Here is a 20,013-nt window from a genome sequence, read left to right as displayed (position 1 = left end):
TTTAGTATTCTCCAAGAAAAGTTTCCACAATCTCAAATAGGTCAAAAAATGTCTTAAGAATAAATGCTCTCACCTCATGTGCTTTTACACCCAAAGCAGCTATTAAATTGTCCCACACTTTATACTTGTCCATTTCAGTCTTCGTTACTTTGAATCCTTACCGTTTACTTCCATTTTTCACTTTCTTCTGCCTTTTCTGCTTCTCCATGTTTGCTTTCTTTTACTTTCTGTGCATATGTTTTCTATTTCATCTCACCACTACTCTTCAGTATTGTCTCTGCATCCTCCTTTTATATTCTCTACATATCTCCCACGGAAACACCTCCTTCATTTTCTCTCTCACTCTGCACAAACATTTCTTTAAGTGAATCATCCTGCAGCCCTCCCGACTTGAGGATTGCAATTACAGATCCATCATTTGCCGACTCATCTCCAAACAGGTTTCTTTGAAACATTTCCTCAGAATCCTACACATTTTCTCAAGTTTCAATATTTGCTTTCTCCACTTCTTTTACCACTCGATCATCTCTTCTCTCCATTTGCCTCCTTGTTTCTCCAGGCTACCTCTGTGCCTGGAATGAAAACAGGAAGTTCCACCAAAATGGGTCCCAATTACAACAATGATGAGTTGAGGAAGTTCCCCAATGCAAATATACAAACTCGAGCTCTGAACGATAACGAAACAAACATCAGAAAAGGATTTATTTTAATTTTTACTGATGCATTTCCGGTACCTCAGCTTTCGCCTTCAATGGTGTACCATTTTATATCAAACAGCCAGTTTAAATAATCGTACATCATTAATTTCAAATAAATTTCAACCAATGACATTCAATGATGTATTACCAAACATTTAAAGCTCCCCTCACTCCGCAAATTTGTTCATATATTTATACTTCCTACCCAAAAATTTGATATATAAATACCCAATTTTATACAATTTTTCTTATAAAGTACAAACGATAATGTACAAATAACACTGTGCAAATAATTCCATACCCATATACATATATTCTATGCAAAATGGTTCTGTGCAAATACTTGTTTTGTACAAACAGTTCTACACAAATAATATGCCTACACCAATGTTTCCATTATTTAAACTGGCTGTTTGGTGTAAAATGGTATTCCATTGAAGGCGAAAGCCGAGGTACCGGAAATGCATCAGTAAAAAGTGAAGTTCCCCAATGCCCTGGCCAAATTCCCCCTATTAGTACAAATACAACAAGTATTTGGGTGGCGCAATGGTGCAGTAGTTAGCATTGTTGCCTCAGAGCAAGATGTTCTCCGGTTCGATTCTCAGCTGGGGTGTCTTCTGTGCAGAGTCTGCATGTCCCTCCTGAGTTTGCATGAGTTTTCTCCAGGTGCTATGGTTTTCTCCCACATTTCAAACACGTGTGTCTGAAGACTTTCTCCCAGTCCACTACTGAAAATAGGCTCTGTCCCAGTTAGACGTTCCCACTAAACATTTCCTGGTAAACAAAAGTTAAATAAATAAATAAAATAAACCTTGGTTCTCCCCTGAAAAGAGGCTACTAAGTCTACTGTGACAATTTTGTCAACAAATGATAAATATAAATGTACAAAAAATATATAGTACTTCTGTAGCAGCAGCAGGACCTTATTCAAAGATTAAGTATTTTTGTGTACTGTATAAACACATTAAGTAAAACGCCCACTATCCCGATTGTGTTTCAGTACAGTTATTTCCACCATCTTGCTTCCACACACCCAATGCAACTGAAGATGAAAACAATACAGCACTCAAGTGCCTCACTATGTACATATACAGTTCATGTTCAGAAACATAGTAGTAAGCATAATTTACCTTTTGTTTCGCAAATCATAACATTGCTATAATCACTCTCCCCTCCCTCATTGAAACACTGCATTTTAATGTCATATGATGTCTCTGGCTGCAGCTGGTTGATGAGATGCTTTTGCTTGTTACCTTAAAGAAAGAAAAAAAACTAATTACATAACCAATTTCAAAGAAAGCACAGGTGAGTTGCATAAAACATTCACCATAACAGCTTATGTTCAAATATAAGGATCAATAAAACATAATTCCTTACCCAGGGGAGTTGTCAATAAGACACTGATTTTAGTGTCTACTTGAACCAGATACCCTTAGGAACATGGGCTGAACTTTGCTAAGCTTGTAAGGGCCTTGGGACTGTTAGCCTAGCAACGTCCTATGATCCTATTTGCCCTTTCAGCTTGTGGACAACTTTCAGCATGGAGCTGAATTCCTTTGTGTAAAGAGATCAGTGTGATCTTGGCTAAAAGGAATAAAGCAGCCTGTGCCATTTTGACTTTTTTTTTTAATTCACAAAATGATTTCCAGAAGCATGTGGACAGCAAGATACAAGTAGTGAAAATGTTCTAATCCCTTTAGTTTTAAATACAGATCAGGCATACTTTTATCAACCAGAGAAAAAGGTTGCGGACAATAACTAATGAAAAGTTGAAAGAATTTATATGGGAAGGGAAGAGGGCAAGAGTTAGGGTAAGCAGATCCTCTCCATAGAACAAGGCAGTTTAGAGTTACTTGAATTGAAAGAATACTATAAGAGCTACACAGCTAAGGGTAATACACTTTAGATAAGCACAAGGTTATAAATCAAAGTGGAAAGGGATAAAGAAATGGGGGGGGGCGAGAGGTAAGGAGTGAGCAGGATTCTGAATGCAGGTCCTTATGGAAAGAACCATGCTGAATATTATATTCATAAAGCAGATGAAAGTATTCTAATAACTAAACCAATATGGGAATGGAGAAAGGAGACTTTTAGCCATAGGAATGGCTGCAAGTAGGAGGCATAAAAATATGCAAGAGGAAGTTGGAAATTGCAGGAGAAAATAAGAAAATGCTCCTAGACAATAGAAGCAAATAACTAGAAAAGGAAAAGCTAAGAATGGGATGAGGCCAAGCAGAACTTTGGGGGGGGGGTCTATATTATATGCTCGAAGAGACTTTTCTTTGAACATATAATCATCGACACAATTAAGTTGGCCAATATCAGGAACTGCCCCCCCCCAACGCAGAGTGATCCCAGAGATGGTATATTTAATTAGGGGTGTGTGTGGTGAGTGAAGCCCCCCACTCGATTAGGGTTTTGAAGTTTGCCTCCCAGGAAAAAATTGACTGACGTGGCTGTTCACGCTTTAGAGCATTCACTGTTTATGTGTCGATGATTATATGTTCGAAGAGAAGTCTCTTCGAGCATATAATATAGACCCGAACTTTTGGACTTTATGTTACAGTCTGCCTTCCCTATCAGGGATTTATAACAGAATAAGGGATAGATAGGCAAGTACCAACTGAAAGACCAACTCTGGTAGTGGTTTTAATTGCGTCTAGAACAGAAGTTGCTGTTAAAGAAGGGATAATTTAGAGAGCATATACAACACTGCAACATAGTTATAAGAACAAATCAGTGGAGATCAGAAAAGATTGAAAAGAGAATGAAAAGGCAATACACGAAAGAACAATGGGAAGACATCCATAAGCAACAATGTCCAGAAGGTTAAGGATTTTTGCTTGGGAATGTTTGTAAAAATATTTTTATACCACAGACTTCAGAGAATTTTTCCTCAGGTAAAAGGAAAATGCTGGATGGGTGATGGTACAGAAACAGGTAACTGGGAACATTTTGTGGAATGTATTTGTAATTCAATATAATTACAACTACAATTGTAATCAGTGAAGGTGACCAACAAAACAAGGGCAGCCAAACACAATGGAGTGATAGTCAGTTGTCTACTGCTTAGTAAGAAATGATGCACTGAATATATTCTCATACAGGAGGGCTTAAAAGGTTAATGTTCATAGCTGTTGCTTTATTGGTTCAATGGATTATCACAGGGATTTCCTACTTAAATGTGAATGAAATTTAATGAAAGTTTAAATGGTCTAAAAGTCTTGACATGTATGTCTTTCAGAAGAAAGTGCTTACTGTTTTTATTTTATACTACAAAGTGTTACAAGGGTCAAATTAGAGAATTTTTTATACAACATTTTTAAGGCTCACTTTGCCTTCACTAGTTGCCTTGCTCCAGGTGCTTAGCAAGAAAGGCAGTGCTGACAAAGTAAACTTGTTGATCACCACTTCTATCAACCTCTGTGACTTGCAGATCTGTTTGACCTCACATACTGTCCTCTTAACTTGCCTCATCTTTGTCAAGGCATACCCCCTTGCAGGCATAACAATGATTAATGTACCAGCTACCTCCCTATCTCCACACATACCGAACCTAGGCCTTCACTGTCTCAAAGAAGGTCTACTTATCTGCTTATCTCTGCGACCACGTGCTGTCAGCTTTACTTTAATCAGTTTCCATAAACTACTGAAAATCATTGTATACACATCTAAAAACATTTGATCCGAGTCAGCAATATGCACTTGACCACACCTATTTTGAAAAGCATTTTACACACACCTCAATAGCAATGTTACACTGTATAACGTGGCCAGCGGTCACATAATGCAGATGTCAGACAGTTCTACAATGTGCTAAGCTGCATACAGCCATAAAACATGCTAAAACTACAACAGTGAACAAAATGATGCATGCTACATGAACAGCCAAAAAAAGCAGCAGATACTCAAACTCTTCTTGTCTAAAGAAGAGCATTTCTAATAGTTAAAGCAAAACCACAGCAAAAACATCAAAATGCAATGTGATGTTAGTACATGCAAAACATGACACAGCAAACCATAAGTAAGAGACACAATATGCAACACAGTACATCCCCCACAAACATTAAGCACAACATGGAAACTTTTTAAATTTTTACAAAAACATCTGACTTCAGACGCACAGCGAAAATATGTCTGGCATTTATAATAAAGAAATTGCTAGAAAGATGACTGGATAGTGGGTCCTTCTTCCAAAAATAAACATTAACTTTGGATAACCATTCAAAACTTGTCTTTCACTCTGGCATTAAGCATCTGTCTGCCACATGTGAGCATGGAATTTTGATCAGTTTACCCTGTTTCTGGGAATGACAAGCTTCTCTCCAATTCGTGGAATCCTATTAGTGAGAAGCATCAGGGCTACACACTTCACCATGACTTGTTGAACCCCTTTCCATTCCTAATGCCTCCCACCAACACCCATACACATAATAACCATGCCTCGCACTTCACACAAACGTTTAACACCTACTCCCTTTCCCTCTCTGGTTCGCTTGACTAAAGATAACCAAACCCTTACAAAGAATTGCACTTTCCAAGTTCTCATTTAACTCTCCCCTTGAGGTACATTGCTTTTCTTATAAATCATTTGTTCAGTAAGAAGTTTTTCTTGAATGGTGGTGAGAATATACTATATTATTTTGTTAAAGAAACTCATACCAAGTTTTTATATAATAAAAAGAAACTTAGAACTGCAAGCCCAATTTTTCAGACACACCCTCAAAACATTACCTCCTATATTTAATACTTGTATCAAACTTTTCTCATAACTTTTCAACAGATAAACAATTACTGAAGGACTCCATCCTCCAACTGCATTAGACTCAGTCCTGTGCTCAAGTCATGTCATATCATCTCACTTCCATGCAGCACAAAGCCAGCACTTGGGAGGACCACATCTGAATCTATGGGCACCAGCACTTCTATTCATACAAATCTCAAGTGTTTCAGATCAATACCTTAAAGGAACACTACCATATAAAATCATGCACCAATGAAAAAGGGGAAATTCCACAAGATATGCTAAATGTAAGAAAATGCACAACAGTATATGTAAAGGGCATGAAAATAGCAACAGATTCACTTGCTACAAATACACACCATTTGTTTCTGTAAGGAACAGAAATAGAAATATTTTTCTTTTAGTTTATACATTTGTTGTCCTGGTAACCCCATTGGAAACAACTGTCCCTTTTTAGGGACAACCTGGGAGCATTTCTTGTTAATGGAGTTGCTCAGGAATCAGTATCAGACAGGAGGCAAACGAAGGTGGAAGGAATCAGACCCTGTACACTGGGCATAGGAAGCATTTCATTAGCAGCTCAGAGCTTTAGTTCTCTACATTTACAGTCCAGTGGCAATGATACTTATGATACAGTATTTTCCCCTGCATGCCCAAAAGATACAAATGCCTTTATTCCATACATTTTGCATTTACCTAATCAATGGCTAAAATAGGTCCACACCAGGCAAGAAAAAAAGGTAATTGCTTTATAGAATGTCTGCTGCCCTTACTAACCCATTTTCCCCTTTTTAATCCATGCCCTGTAGTCCTTTGATACTAATTATACCAGGCAGCTCTAGTATATAGTCACCTAAAGGTAGGATTTAACAGTCATTACCCTCCATGGTTTCACTGGTAGGGAACATAACAGAAAGTGTAATGGCTTTCAAGTAACATCTGTCTTCTACAAGTAAACTGTGTTGGTCTCCAAGGACTATGATTTGTACTTGTAGGGGTCTTTGCAGTTCTGCTCTAAATAATGGCCAACTCCCTCAAGTGCTACATTACTGAAGAAGGCTCTTTGAACCACTTGCATTTAAGCATCTAGAATACAAAAGAAAGAATGCTGCAAAATACCATGATCTGCAAAACCAAGGAGAAACCTTAATGTGAACTAAAAATGTCCTATATAGCAAACAAAATATACACAAGATGTCAAAGACTAAATTTTGATTTAACCAGAAAGCTAAGCACTTTTGACTTTGGTGAGAGGATGCAGCTTCTTACCTTCCACAACATCTCTCTTATAATCACTATCATTGTCGCTGTCCGTTGGACGGTAGTAAATATAGAATCCTTGAATAGGGGTGTTGTTGTTGAGAGAAGGAATGTACTGAAAAAGATTAAAAAATAAACAAAACATATATATATATACATATATATACACATATCACAGCTTTCTTCTAGTTGATCTTAGTTTTGCAAAGACTGGTGTACAAGTTTTGAATTCTGCGTAACAAAACTTGACTTTTCTTCTTTAGAACTGCAGGTCGTGCAGCACGTTATAAAGCACAAACAGCTAAAGCAAGAATGAGACACTGCAGAAAAGAAAAGGATGTCAATCTGAAACATACAATGATCGGATCTTGTGTTGATCTTTAAGGCATTAAGTAGTTCTGAGTAACTTGCACTTTCCTGTTCTGACAAAAAGCAAAAGTAGGAATTTGCTACTATTAAAAAAGCTGAACAGAAAAAATATCCACTCTACATCTTGTTACATAAAGCCACAGTATGCTTTCCTTATGAAATCCAAATGTACATTTACAATAAAGCTTTCTGTTGCATTTCTTTAATTATGTTGTACTTTTTTCTTTAATTATGTTGTACTTTTTTCACACTGGTATGGATAACTGTTTCATACTGCATTTCTCCCTGAGGCTCTGCTAAAAGGGGGGTGTGGTCTATTTGAACAAAATAATCAAAAATTACTGGGTAAATAAATCTTGCACCAGAAGAAGCAGACAGTGGTATTTATTTATCCCACTGACATCTGTACCTGTACCTCTCTCCCCTAATAGCACTACTTATATCTCTTAGGAGAGTAGTAACTGCTACTATGCCAGCATTCATGGTCTCTGCAAATTTGTAATCTATAAAGCTGGTCACACACTATGCTAAATTTCTTAAAAAAAAATGGAGGCTGATAATCCTAATGCCGTCTGACTCCTCAGTGACTCACAGTCACCACACCTAAATGACCTGCGTATTGACAGCTGTGCAGATAAGGAAGTTTAAGTTGATGGACATGGTGTGTCCAGGATGGGTAGTAGAATGCACACTTTGTGACATATGAAAAATGAGGACATCTGAGCAGAAGCCACAGTAGCCCTAACTGCACAGAAAGTCAAAGAGAACAAATTATGGTGGCTTGTTAACATACACAAGAAAGCAGAAGACAATCTGGTAATGAACATTTGGAAGGGTCAGGAAGAAAGGCAAGAGGAGACAGACGTCCAGCCAAGAGATGCCTGATGTACGCATGACTGCATGAGAGAAGACTTGCATACATCAGGCATGATTATTGAAGAAAGTATAAGAATGACTATGAACAGAGAAAGGTGTCGACAGTCAACATGACACCCTGACACTCATTAGAAGTAGGACAAAGTGTGTGGTGGTTGTTGAATTTAATCTGAAGACCTCTTACATGCTTTGTGCCTAGATGCTATAATCTTAAAGAATTTCAGAAAGAAAACAATAAAAAAGGAAAGGAATTATTTCAGAATGGCATATTCTTACAAAACACTTGTGTGGTGATGTTTCTAGAGGTGTGTTTACACTGCTTACACCCTGTAACTTCTGTCAGTGCACCTATGTGGTGTGTGTAGATGTACAGGACAGGGGATTAAAAGTGCAATCAATGCTTTACATGTGAAACCTGTACTGTGCTTTGGTGTGCACATTACTCTTCAGGAAAATGTGCATAAACTAAGAATACAAAATTACTGTGTTTGGCAGCAATGTGTGGTGTGTGTTTGGCAGCAATGTGTGGTGTGTATAACAGTAAAAAACAAACGAAACTGGAAGCGAAAATGAAGGTAAAAACCTTCAGTGTTTATTGTACATTAAAATAAATCCACAGCAAATCCACGCTAGTACCAAGTGCATGAACGCCTTCACAGCATGAGCGTTTTCGTCACAAATGGACTTCATCAGATAAAAACAATTATTCAATTACCCTTTTATATAAGTTTAAAAACAAGGAACCAATCATGTTTGTATATTTCAGTATAAACCTTCAAATCACATAACAGTTTCAATTAATTATTAAGTATTAAAGGACAACCGCACCCTCAGACTCGAAAAACATATTAATTTCATCATGGTTTGATGTTTCCTACATTTTAATAGCACTCTGAGACTATTTTGAGCTTTTTAGATATTTTTAGATGCAATTTCTGACTCTGACCACATGGGGTCTGGCATATTGAAAAAATTCAGACTGTTTAATCTGCCTCTAAGTATCCCAGAATGCATTATTTGTCTCCAAAAAATTGCATCAGATCTGCCACATTTTGCCTTAAGCTGCTGTCACTTCATTGACTTAACAGGCATTCACTGCAGTCTTAAAATCCCCTGCTTTTGGTTAAAATGTTATCCTTTTTCAATGACCACTTAAAACACAAGCAGTGCAAATGCTACAGAACAGAACTGAAAGGTGCATTCTCTAGCTCTTTCATCTTAGAAATGCTAAATTTCTTTCTTTTGTGAAGGCTGAAATCTAGCTCTTCAAGGAATCTCCCCTCCCACTTCACACCTACCTTCCCTAGCTGTCAAAGAGCCAAGGGTAATTTGACCCATTATCTGCATGTGATTGACAGCTCGTCACAGCAGGTGACCAGAGTAATGTACTGTTTGCTTGTCAGCCTTTTTCTCCTTACAGTGGGAGACTTTTTTTGTTGCACTACTCCTGTCAAATTTAAAACCAAGCTACATAGCACTGGCAATAATCCCTGCTTTGCAAAGCAGTCTGACACTTATTTTCCCTTCCTGTTTAAATAGCTAACAAATGATGCACTATAAACTTGAAATATTTTAGACTTGCATGACAGCACCCACATGCTTTTTTGAGTCAATATTTAAAAAAAATTATGGTAGTGCATACACACACACAGACACACGCACGCAGACACACACACTGCTTTACTTCTACAATGATTTAGATTTTTACATTTTATAGCAGTGTACTAACCAAGCAGAGAAATCTGGTTCAAAAGCAAGGATAAATTGATCCTGAAATACCTATGAACCTCAGCGCAAGAAATTAGGACAAAGCCATACATAGAAGTGGGACAAAGACACAAACGGAAAAGCGCAGTCCGGGTCTGAACTGTCTGCAAACAGCCACAGTTAACTTTGAGTATGCGTCTACCTGTTTGAGCCAATATTCATTTTCCCCTGGAGAGCACTCTGCTTTGGCTTGTAAGCACCCCCCCACCACACACACACACACACACACACACACACACACACACACACACACACACACACACACACACACACACACATTCCACTTTCTCTTATTCCCTTCTGTTAGCAAATAGTATCCGCCATAACTCATCAATACAGTGTGTTTGTAAATTTAAACTATGACCACAGTAGCCTACTGATACAAGGTTATCCTGTTTTTCCACCTGAGAAATTAAGAAATGACTTAGTTTCAGAGCAGTCCTTGGTCAATTGTGATTAGGCTCAGAAATTCCAAATTCTTTGCTGTACTCCAAAATAAAAATCTCTTCCATTTTTCTGTGTACACTCTCCTTGTACTAGGTCTTCTAGCTTCCATAATCACATTTAAAACTTGTTGAGGAAGTTGAGACCTGCTGTGTTTCAACACAGAATATGCCAGGCTGTTAGATGAAGAGAGTGAAGCTTGACATTGAGCAGATGACCGTCCTTCTGAGATAACAGATGAGGAATCAGAGGTAAAGGCCATGGAGGCTTCTTTACCAGACTCCGTAGTAGTGGGTACCAGTGTTGCCGAGGCCAATCTGGAGCTATCAAAATCATCCTTGGCCTGTCTTGTCTGACCTTTAATAGTACCTTTGGAAGAAGAGGCAGAGGTGGAAAGGCATACACATGAAGGTTTTTCCAACTGAAAGACAGAGCATCCACTTTCCAAGCTGTGTGATGAAACCCCTTTGTGCAATACTTTGGCAGCTGGTGGTTTAGTGGAGAAGCGAACAGATCTATGTCTGGAGTTCCCCATGACACTGTCAATTTCTGAAATACATGAAGATCCAGTTTCCACTCGTGGGGATCCATGATTTGTCTGCTTAACACATCTGCTAAGGAGTTCTGTGCTCCTGGCAGAAACCTTGCCTGAAGAGTTAGTTGCAAGCTTAGCGCAGTCTCCCATAAAATCATTGCTTGCCTGCATAGAGGATAAGAATGTGTTCCCCTTGCTTGTTGATGTACCACATGACAGTTGTGTTGTCTGTTAGAATCAACACCTGCCCTGGAAGAAGTAACTCCTTGAAAGCCATTAATGCAAACTGGACTGCTAACATCTCCTTCATGTTGATATGTAGATGCTGTAGTCTGGCAGGCCACTTGTCTTGTATCCACTTTCCATTTAGATGAGCTCCCCAAGCAATGTCCGAGGCATCTGTCGTTAAAATCTGACTTGCCTCTGGCCGGGTCACAGAGAGTCCCTTGTTTAGGTGACATTCCTGAGCCCACCACAAAAATTCTTTTGAAGGCAAGGTATTATTTGAATGACAGTGTCCAAATCCTGGCAGTGCTGTGTCCATACATTTTGAGATACCATTGTAGCTTCCTCATATGCAGTTTGGCATTGGGAAGCACCAGAATACAAGATGCCATGAACCCTAATGCTTGAAGGACTGACCTTGCAGTCAGCACGGACTGATGAGATAGTTGATGGAAGTAAAGTGATAGACTCTTTTGTTTGTCCGGGTTAAAAGGCCATCTGGGCTGCTGTATTCAGTCTCACACCCAGAAAGCACATGTCTTGAGAGGGTACTAGACTGGACTTTATTTCGCTCACAGAATACCCTAGGCATCTTAGCACTGCTATAACATATTCCAGATGCTGTAGAAGGTCTTCCTTTTCTTGAGCCAAGATCAGGCAGTCGTCCAAGTAAGGATAGATTTGAATTCCTTGTAGCCTGAAGTAAGCTATCACTGGAGCCAGAACCTTTGTGAATACTCTGGGCAGTAGATAAGCCAAAGGGCAATGCAGAGAACTGATAATGAGAATTTCCAGCTCGAAATCGCAGATACTTCCTGCAACTTAGCCTTATAGGCACATGAAGGTAAGCTTCCTTGAGATCTAAAGTTACCATCCAGTGATCTTTGCCCAGCAGAGGTAAAAGTTGTTGTAACGTCAACATCTTGAACTTGGGAATGTCCAGATAAGTGTTGAGGAGAGATAAATCCAAAATTGGTCTCCACGTGTTCCCTTCTTTGGTACTAGGAACAGGCGAGAATAAAATCCTAGGCCCCGTTCTGATACAGGGACTGGCTGAATGGCCCCCATCTGGAGTAACTGAGAAACTTGCTTGTGAGCCTCTTTTCTTTGTGGAGGAGGAACGTGTGGCATGCCTTTGAAAGGGGCATTGTGTGGAAATAAAACCTGTAACCGTGGTGAATGATATCCAACACCCATCTGTCTTGAGTAATTAAATCCCAATTTTCTTTGAAAAGAGACAGTCTTCCTCCCAAAGGAGCTGCCAGACGAGAATCTACTGGCAGCTGAAAAGGCAGGTCATTGGGACTGTTTACGAAAGGACTGACCCCTGCCCTCACCAGAAGTCTGAGCAGGTGAACTCCCTGTTCTAGGCCTAAAAGAACCTTGAGCCCTGCCCCTACCACGCCTAGACCTACCCCTAGACTGGGAATCATAAGCAGGATATGTCCACCCCTTAGCAGGCCAATTTCTACTAAACTTCGGTGGCTGCACCTGCAAAAAATCTTTAACAATTTGCATAGACTTAGCTTTGTCCTCCATTTTCTTTAAAACTGCTTCCACAGGCGAACCAAACAACACATCAGACTGTAAAGGAGCATCCAAAATCCTTGTCTTAACATGCTCAGCTAAATTCTGATCCTCAACCAGGCATGCCTGCGAAGAACAGAACTAGTGGCAGCCACCCTCGAAGAGGCCTGTACAGCATCAAAACCACATTGCAAAGAATGCTTACCCACTTGTTCAGACACATGAACCAAATCCAGCAACTCTTTACACTCAATACCTTCCGCCAAAGCATCCACCTTAGATTTCAATTGTGAAAGGAGATAATTTTGATATTTTAGCATGTGAAACTGACAATTCAACGCCTCATGGCTAGAGTGGAAGAAGTATACACTTTCTTTCCCCACCTATCCAAAGCCCTTGCCTCTTTATCAGTGGGAACAGGATTTTTAACCACAGAGGCCTTAACACCTTTAGGCCCCTGAGAAACTGTTTCTGGATCCGCCCTAGGACTCTTAAACAAATACTTATGAGCTTCGGGCACCCTATAATACCTATCAGGTTTAACAGGAGCAGGAGGCAAAGAGTCAGGGTTCAGGGAAGCCTCTGCAAAAACATCCTCCACCACATTCAACACAGGAGGTATAGCTAAGGGCCTATGCTGGGGTAAAAACAAGAATTCCCTAAGCCTTTTCCTGGAATCAGAGTAATCCTGGCCTTCCCATTTAAAGTGCTCCCTCATAGAATGCAGAGTCTCTGAAAATGAGAAATCCTCAGGAGGAGAAGCTGTAGGAGTGGAATCATCCACATCAGAATCAGAATAAAGAGGATACTCCTGCAAATCTTCCGCAGAAGACTCAGAAGCCTCTGAACACTGTTCAAAACTATCAAACTCCGGTTCCACCCTAGGCCTCTTATCAGGAGGGGGCATAGAACCTCTAATCATAGTAATCAAATCTTCTGCCATTTTAAGCATATGTTTCTTAGGTACAGAACCCGAAATGCTAGGAGAAGCCCCCACTGAAGCTGAACTTGGCCTACCTCTCAAAGAAGTTTTGGCAACAGAAGGAGAGGCACTAACTACCTTGGGAAGAGAGGGAAGAACAGTTACCTGAGAAGCCCCCTCAGCCTGGCCTACCTCCTGAGAAGGCACATCCTGTAACAGTAAAGTTTCTGCCTGAGACTCCATGGAAACTCCTGGCAAAACCTCTGGCTCCACAGAGCCTTCTAAAGAACCGACGTCCGGGACTGCCGGTTCATCAACCCTAGGCTTCGCTGTTTTGTCCTTGCGCTTCTTGACGAAGCGGGCGTCGGAGCATCCGACGGCATTTTATAATTGCAACGCTTCCCAAACACTAACCTGGCACAGTCTAACCTCCTCTTAATAGTGCGCTTGTTAAACCTAGCACAAGAGCGGCAACCAACAACGTCGTGCTCAGGCCCTAAACAAGGAATACACAAGGTATGGTAATCCCTATGAGGTATCTGTTTCCCACAAGAAATACAGTTATTCACTTTTTCTGACATCCGGTTAAATGCTGAGGGAAGAAAACCAAAATGTTCCCCAACGGGGTACTTAGCCAACTCTGCTTCGGTCTGAAACTCCGGTTTCGGAAATATTTCAGAACGCCAACCTGCACTCGCAAAACTGCTTCTGCATCGGACCATGCGGCAAAAAAGACTGAGGATATGACGTCGGTCATGCGCATTAGTACCCTGACGTACTGACGTCAGTCTAATGCGCCCTGACCGACGTCAGCCATATACTCTGGTATTCGGGCCGACTGGACAGCGGACTACACCCAATAGTAAGGACTGCAGCAATGGGGAACGAAGAACATCTTGCACTTTCCTGTTCTGACAAAAAGCAAAAGTAGGAATTTGCTACTATTAAAAAAGCTGAACAGAAAAAATATCCACTCTACATCTTGCCACATAAAGCCACAGTATGCTTTCCTTATGAAATCCAAATGTACATTTACAATAAAGCTTTCTGTTGCATTTCTTTAATTATGTTGTACTTTTTTCTTTAATTATGTTGTACTTTTTTCACACTGGTATGGATAACTGTTTCATACTGCATTTCTCCCTGAGGCTCTGCTAAAAGGGGGGTGTGGTCTATTTGAACAAAAATAATCAAAAAATTACTGGGTAAATAAATCTTGCACCAGAAGAAGCAGACAGTGGTATTTATTTATCCCACTGACATCTGTACCTGTACCTCTCTCCCCTAATAGCACTACTTATATCTCTTAGGAGAGTAGTAACTGCTACTATGCCAGCATTCATGGTCTCTGCAAATTTGTAATCTATAAAGCTGGTCACACACTATGCTAAATTTCTTAAAAAAAAATGGAGGCTGATAATCCTAATGCCGTCTGACTCCTCAGTGACTCACAGTCACCACACCTAAATGACCTGCGTATTGACAGCTGTGCAGATAAGGAAGTTTAAGTTGATGGACATGGTGTGTCCAGGATGGGTAGTAGAATGCACACTTTGTGACATATGAAAAATGAGGACATCTGAGCAGAAGCCACAGTAGCCCTAACTGCACAGAAAGTCAAAGAGAACAAATTATGGTGGCTTGTTAACATACACAAGAAAGCAGAAGACAATCTGGTAATGAACATTTGGAAGGGACAGGAAGAAAGGCAAGAGGAGACAGACGTCCAGCCAAGAGATGCCTGATGTACGCATGACTGCATGAGAGAAGACTTGCATACATCAGGCATGATTATTGAAGAAAGTATAAGAATGACTATGAACAGAGAAAGGTGTCGACAGTCAACATGACACCCTGACACTCATTAGAAGTAGGACAAAGTGTGTGGTGGTTGTTGAATTTAATCTGAAGACCTCTTACATGCTTTGTGCCTAGATGCTATAATCTTAAAGAATTTCAGAAAGAAAACAATAAAAAAGGAAAGGAATTATTTCAGAATGGCATATTCTTACAAAACACTTGTGTGGTGATGTTTCTAGAGGTGTGTTTACACTGCTTACACCCTGTAACTTCTGTCAGTGCACCTATGTGGTGTGTGTAGATGTACAGGACAGGGGATTAAAAGTGCAATCAATGCTTTACATGTGAAACCTGCACTGTGCTTTGGTGTGCACATTACTCTTCAGGAAAATGTGCATAAACTAAGAATACAAAATTACTGTGTTTGGCAGCAATGTGTGGTGTGTGTTTGGCAGCAATGTGTGGTGTGTATAACAGTAAAAAACAAACGAAACTGGAAGCGAAAATGAAGGTAAAAACCTTCAGTGTTTATTGTACATTAAAATAAATCCACAGCAAATCCACGCTAGTACCAAGTGCATGAACGCCTTCACAGCATGAGCGTTTTCGTCACAAATGGACTTCATCAGATAAAAACAATTATTCAATTACCCTTTTATATAAGTTTAAAAACAAGGAACCAATCATGTTTGTATATTTCAGTATAAACCTTCAAATCACATAACAGTTTCAATTAATTATTAAGTATTAAGTGTGTATAACAGTACTTACAGAGAAAATGTTTAAATAACAAATCCAGATATTAACAATATACAACAATAAACCATGGACACAGCTACCACTCTCTGACAAGACAAACTCAGAAAATGTTTAATATAGCACAGAGCTGCTACTGCAATATTTAATAATCAAGTCTTAATGCTTGTTGATTACAGAGGATCACAACAAATTGACCAAGTGAATCTTCAAAAATCACCACATTACCCATGGCTACTCTACTTCAATGAACATGTAAAAAGACATGCGGTGGTGTAAAAAGTAGTGATGTCTATGTATTCCATGGGTGTTGAGGCATAAACCCAAAAGAAATAGTCTAACATGCCTGGTTGTGTGGTAATAAATTGTAATGAACACAAACCAGCATGATTTGCTTACAAACTCGATACATCCGTTTACTGTTTTAATCTTTTAATTACAGTGTTCGGTTTTTGTGCACTTTTGGAAAAACACTGCTCCATTTTTTAAATGTCACACTATTCACAGTCTACATAACAGTGGATACCCTACTTGAGCTACAATACCAACTCGTAGAATATCCTCAAGGAACAGTATGTCGAGTGTTTTGGAGGTGAAAAGAGTGCTGCATATGGTGATGTTTATGAAGCTGGAAATTGATGGTGTGATGATGAATGTTGTTAGTGCATATGCTCAAGTTGGGTGTGCGATGGACAAAAAAGAAAAATCCTGGAGTCAGATGGAGAGCGTACTCAAGGGTGAGAGAGTGGTGATTGGAGTGGATTTCAATGGGAATGTTGGCGAAGGGAACAGAGGGGATGAGGAGGTGATGGATAGGTATGGTGTTAAGGAGAGAAATGCAGAAGGTCAGATAGTAGTTGATTTTGTGAAAAGGATGGACACGGTTGTGGTAAACATGTATTTTAAAAAGAGGGAGGAGCCTAGTCTGACATACAAGAGTGAAGGATGATGTACACAGGTGGATTATATTCTGTGCGGGAGGACCAGTCTGAAGGAGAGTGGAGACTGCAAAGTGGTGACAGGGGAAAACGTAATTAGGCAGCACAGGATGGTGGTCTGTAAGATGATGCTGGCGATCAGGAAGAAGAGAAGGCGAGTGTGGGCAGCATCAAGGATCAAATGGTAGAAGTTGAAAGTGGATAACTGTATGGATTTCAGGGAAGAGTTGATACAGGCAGTGGGTGGCAGTGAAAAGTTACCAGAAAGCTGGGCAGCCACAGTAGCAGTGGTAAGGGAGACAGCTAGAAAGGTGCTTGGTGTGACATCATGACAGAGGAAGGATGACAAGGAAGTACAGCAAAGTATACAGAGGAACAGGTTGACGAAAAAGATGTGGGACTGTCAGAGAGATGAGGAAAGTAGACAGGAGTACAAGGAGATGAGGCATATGGTGAATGGAGCGGTGGTGAAGGCTAAGGATAAGGCGTATGGTGAGTAGTATAAAAGGTTGTACACTAAGGAGGGAGAAAAGGACCTGTACCGATTGGCTAGACAGAGTGAGCTGGGAAAGATATGCAGCAGGTTAGGGTGATAGAGGATATGGAGGAGAAACATACTCAAGTCAGGGGGAGTGTGTTGAGCAGATGGAAAGAGTACTTTGAGAGGCTGACAAATGAAGAGAAAGAGAGAAAGAATGTTGGATGAAGTAGGGATAGTGAATTAGGAAGTGCGATGGATTAGCAAGGAGGAAGTAAGGACAGCTACGAAGAGAATGAAGAATGGAAAGGCTGTTGGCCCAGATGACAAACCTGTGGAAGCATGGGGGTGTTTAGGAGAGATGGCAGTGGTGCTTTTAACCAGACTGTTTAACAAAACCTTGGAAAGTGAGAGTATGCCTGAGGAGTGGAGAAGTGTACTGGTACCGATTTTTAAGAATAAGGGTGATGTGCAGAGCTGTAGTAACTAGAGAGGGATAAAAGTGATCAGCCACAGCATGATGTTATGGGAAAGAATAGTGGAAGTTAGGTTAACAAAGAGAGGTGATGATTAGTGAGCAGCAGTATGATTTCATGCCAGAAAGTAGCACTACAGATGTGATGTTTTCTCCGAGGGTGTTGATGGGGAAGTAAAGAGAAGGTCAGAAGGAGTTGCATTGTGTCTTTGTGGACTTACAGAAAGCATATGACAGGGTGCCTAGAGAGGAGTTGTGGTATTGTATGAGAAAGTTAGGAGTGGCAGAAAAGTATGTAAGAGTGGTACAGGATATGTACGATGGCAGTGTGACAGTGGTGAGGGCTGCAGTAGGAGTGACGGGTGGAGGTAGGGTTACATCAAGGATCAGCTCTGAGACCTTTTTTATTTGCAATGCTGATGGACAGGTTGACAGATGAGATCAGGCAGGAGTCCCCATGGACTATGATGTTTGCGGATGACACTGTGATTTGTAGTGAGAGTAGGGAACAGGTTGAGGAAACCCTGGAGAGGTGGAGATGTGCTCTAGAAAGTAAAGGAATGAAGGTTAGCAGGACTAAGAATGTGTGTGAATGAGGGTGAGGACAGAGAAAGGGTGAGAATGCAGGGAGTAGACTTGGTGAAGGTAGACAAGTTTAAATACTTGGGATCAACAGTTCAGAGTAATGGTGTGTGGAAGAGAGGTGAAAAGAATGTAGGCAGGGTGGAGAAGAGAGTCAGGAGTGATTTGTGACAGACCGGTACAAGTGAGAGTGAAAGGAAAGGTCTACAAGATGGTACTGAGACCAGCTATGTTACATGGATTGGTGACGGTGGCACTGATGAAAAGACGGGAGTCAGTGCTGGAGGTGGCAGCGTTAAACATGTGAAGATTTGCACTGGGTGTGACAAGGATGGACAGGATTAGAAATGAGTATATTACAGGGTCAGCGCAGGTTGGACAGTTTGGAGACAAAGACAGAGAGGAGAGATTGGGATGATTTGGACAAGTGGTGAGAAGGGATGCTGGGTATATTGGGAAAGGAATGCTAAGAATGGAGCTGCCAGGTAACAGGAAAAGAGGAAGGTGTAAGATAAGGTTTACGGATATGGTGAGAGAGGACAAGCAGGTGGTTGGTGTGACAGAGCAAGATAAAGAGGACAAGAAGAAATGGAAACAGATGATGTGCTGTGGTGAACCCTAATGAGGACAGCCAAAAGAAAGGAGAATAAGAGTAAATTACAATTGTATTCTGACCAAAGATTTTTACTGTGACGTACACAATGAGCAACTTTTACTGCTCTCATACCATTTAATTAGGAAATCCCATCTCTTGAAAATATAAAAAAGTACTTGCAATCTATAATGTTGTATATTAACACTATACCAAATGGCAACATCAATTAGGTAAAGCTTGTAATCTTGCTTCCTTGGGTACATAATGTACAAATAGGTTCATAAGTTGGTACTAGGCTATCGGCCGTAGGGCCTATACAAGCCTAGCCATAACAATTCCCTGGCTATTTCTTCCCACAATATTTACTTCCCTGGACCCCTGTCTAGCAGGGCAACTAAAGTGATCTTCAGGGTGAATTTCCCATCTCCCCTCCAATCGTCAAGGTTCCTTTTGAAGACGGCCAAAGAGGTGCTCTGCTTGAAATGTATGGGCAGTCTATTCCAGAGCTTGGGGGGGTCTCTGGGTCAGGAACCCAGCCCTCCAGTATGTTTTGTTCATTGTGATAACAAGGTTTAGATCTCTCTAGCGTGTGGCTCTGAGGGATTGGGATTTCTTTAAGTGTAGCATGTCCAACAGCTCTGGATTTGACATGGCCTTGTATGTTAAGCAGAGATCGCCTCCGAGTAGACTATATGCGACAGAGTACAGCTGGAGGTTTTTTTTAGATGGTCAGCACAGGGCATCTGCTTTAAGCCTGTGATTCTTTTAGTGAGGTATTTCTGCGGTCTTTCCAGTTGTTGCAAATGTCTTGAGAGGTACATACCAAACGGGAGTTGTATTCTATAATGGGTCTAATGAGGGATGAGTACAGTGGGACAATGATCTCCTTTTTTCTGGATGAAAAGCCCTTAGTGATGAGGTGTGCCACATAGAAGAATTTCCTGACTGTTGTGGTGATGTGGTTATTGAAGGTGAAACCACTGTCCACCTGTGTCCCCAAGTCTCTTATCACACTTTCAGTG

At 40.5% G+C, this 20,013-nt stretch overlaps 1 protein-coding gene across 2 annotated transcripts in view; it reads right to left on the bottom strand.

Annotated features, from left to right (window-relative positions):
- The window catches only part of CDON (cell adhesion associated, oncogene regulated), a 717,042-nt gene that overhangs the window by 117,410 nt on the left and 579,619 nt on the right, over nucleotides 1-20,013 (bottom strand). For both annotated transcript variants that reach the window (XM_044080828.1, XM_044080827.1), the window contains exons 14-15: nucleotides 6,712-6,817; nucleotides 1,829-1,951 (exon numbers count right to left, since the gene is read on the bottom strand). In XM_044080828.1, coding sequence (XP_043936763.1) covers nucleotides 1,829-1,951; nucleotides 6,712-6,817 — 229 coding nt within the window. The remainder of the gene's footprint in view (nucleotides 1-1,828; nucleotides 1,952-6,711; nucleotides 6,818-20,013) is intronic.

This window comes from Protopterus annectens, chromosome 8.part0 (genome assembly GCF_019279795.1).
Source record: "Protopterus annectens isolate FY-2018-M chromosome 8.part0, PAN1.0, whole genome shotgun sequence".
Lineage (NCBI taxonomy): Eukaryota > Metazoa > Chordata > Ceratodontiformes > Protopteridae > Protopterus > Protopterus annectens.
This window is presented reverse-complemented; position numbering and strand designations above follow the sequence as displayed.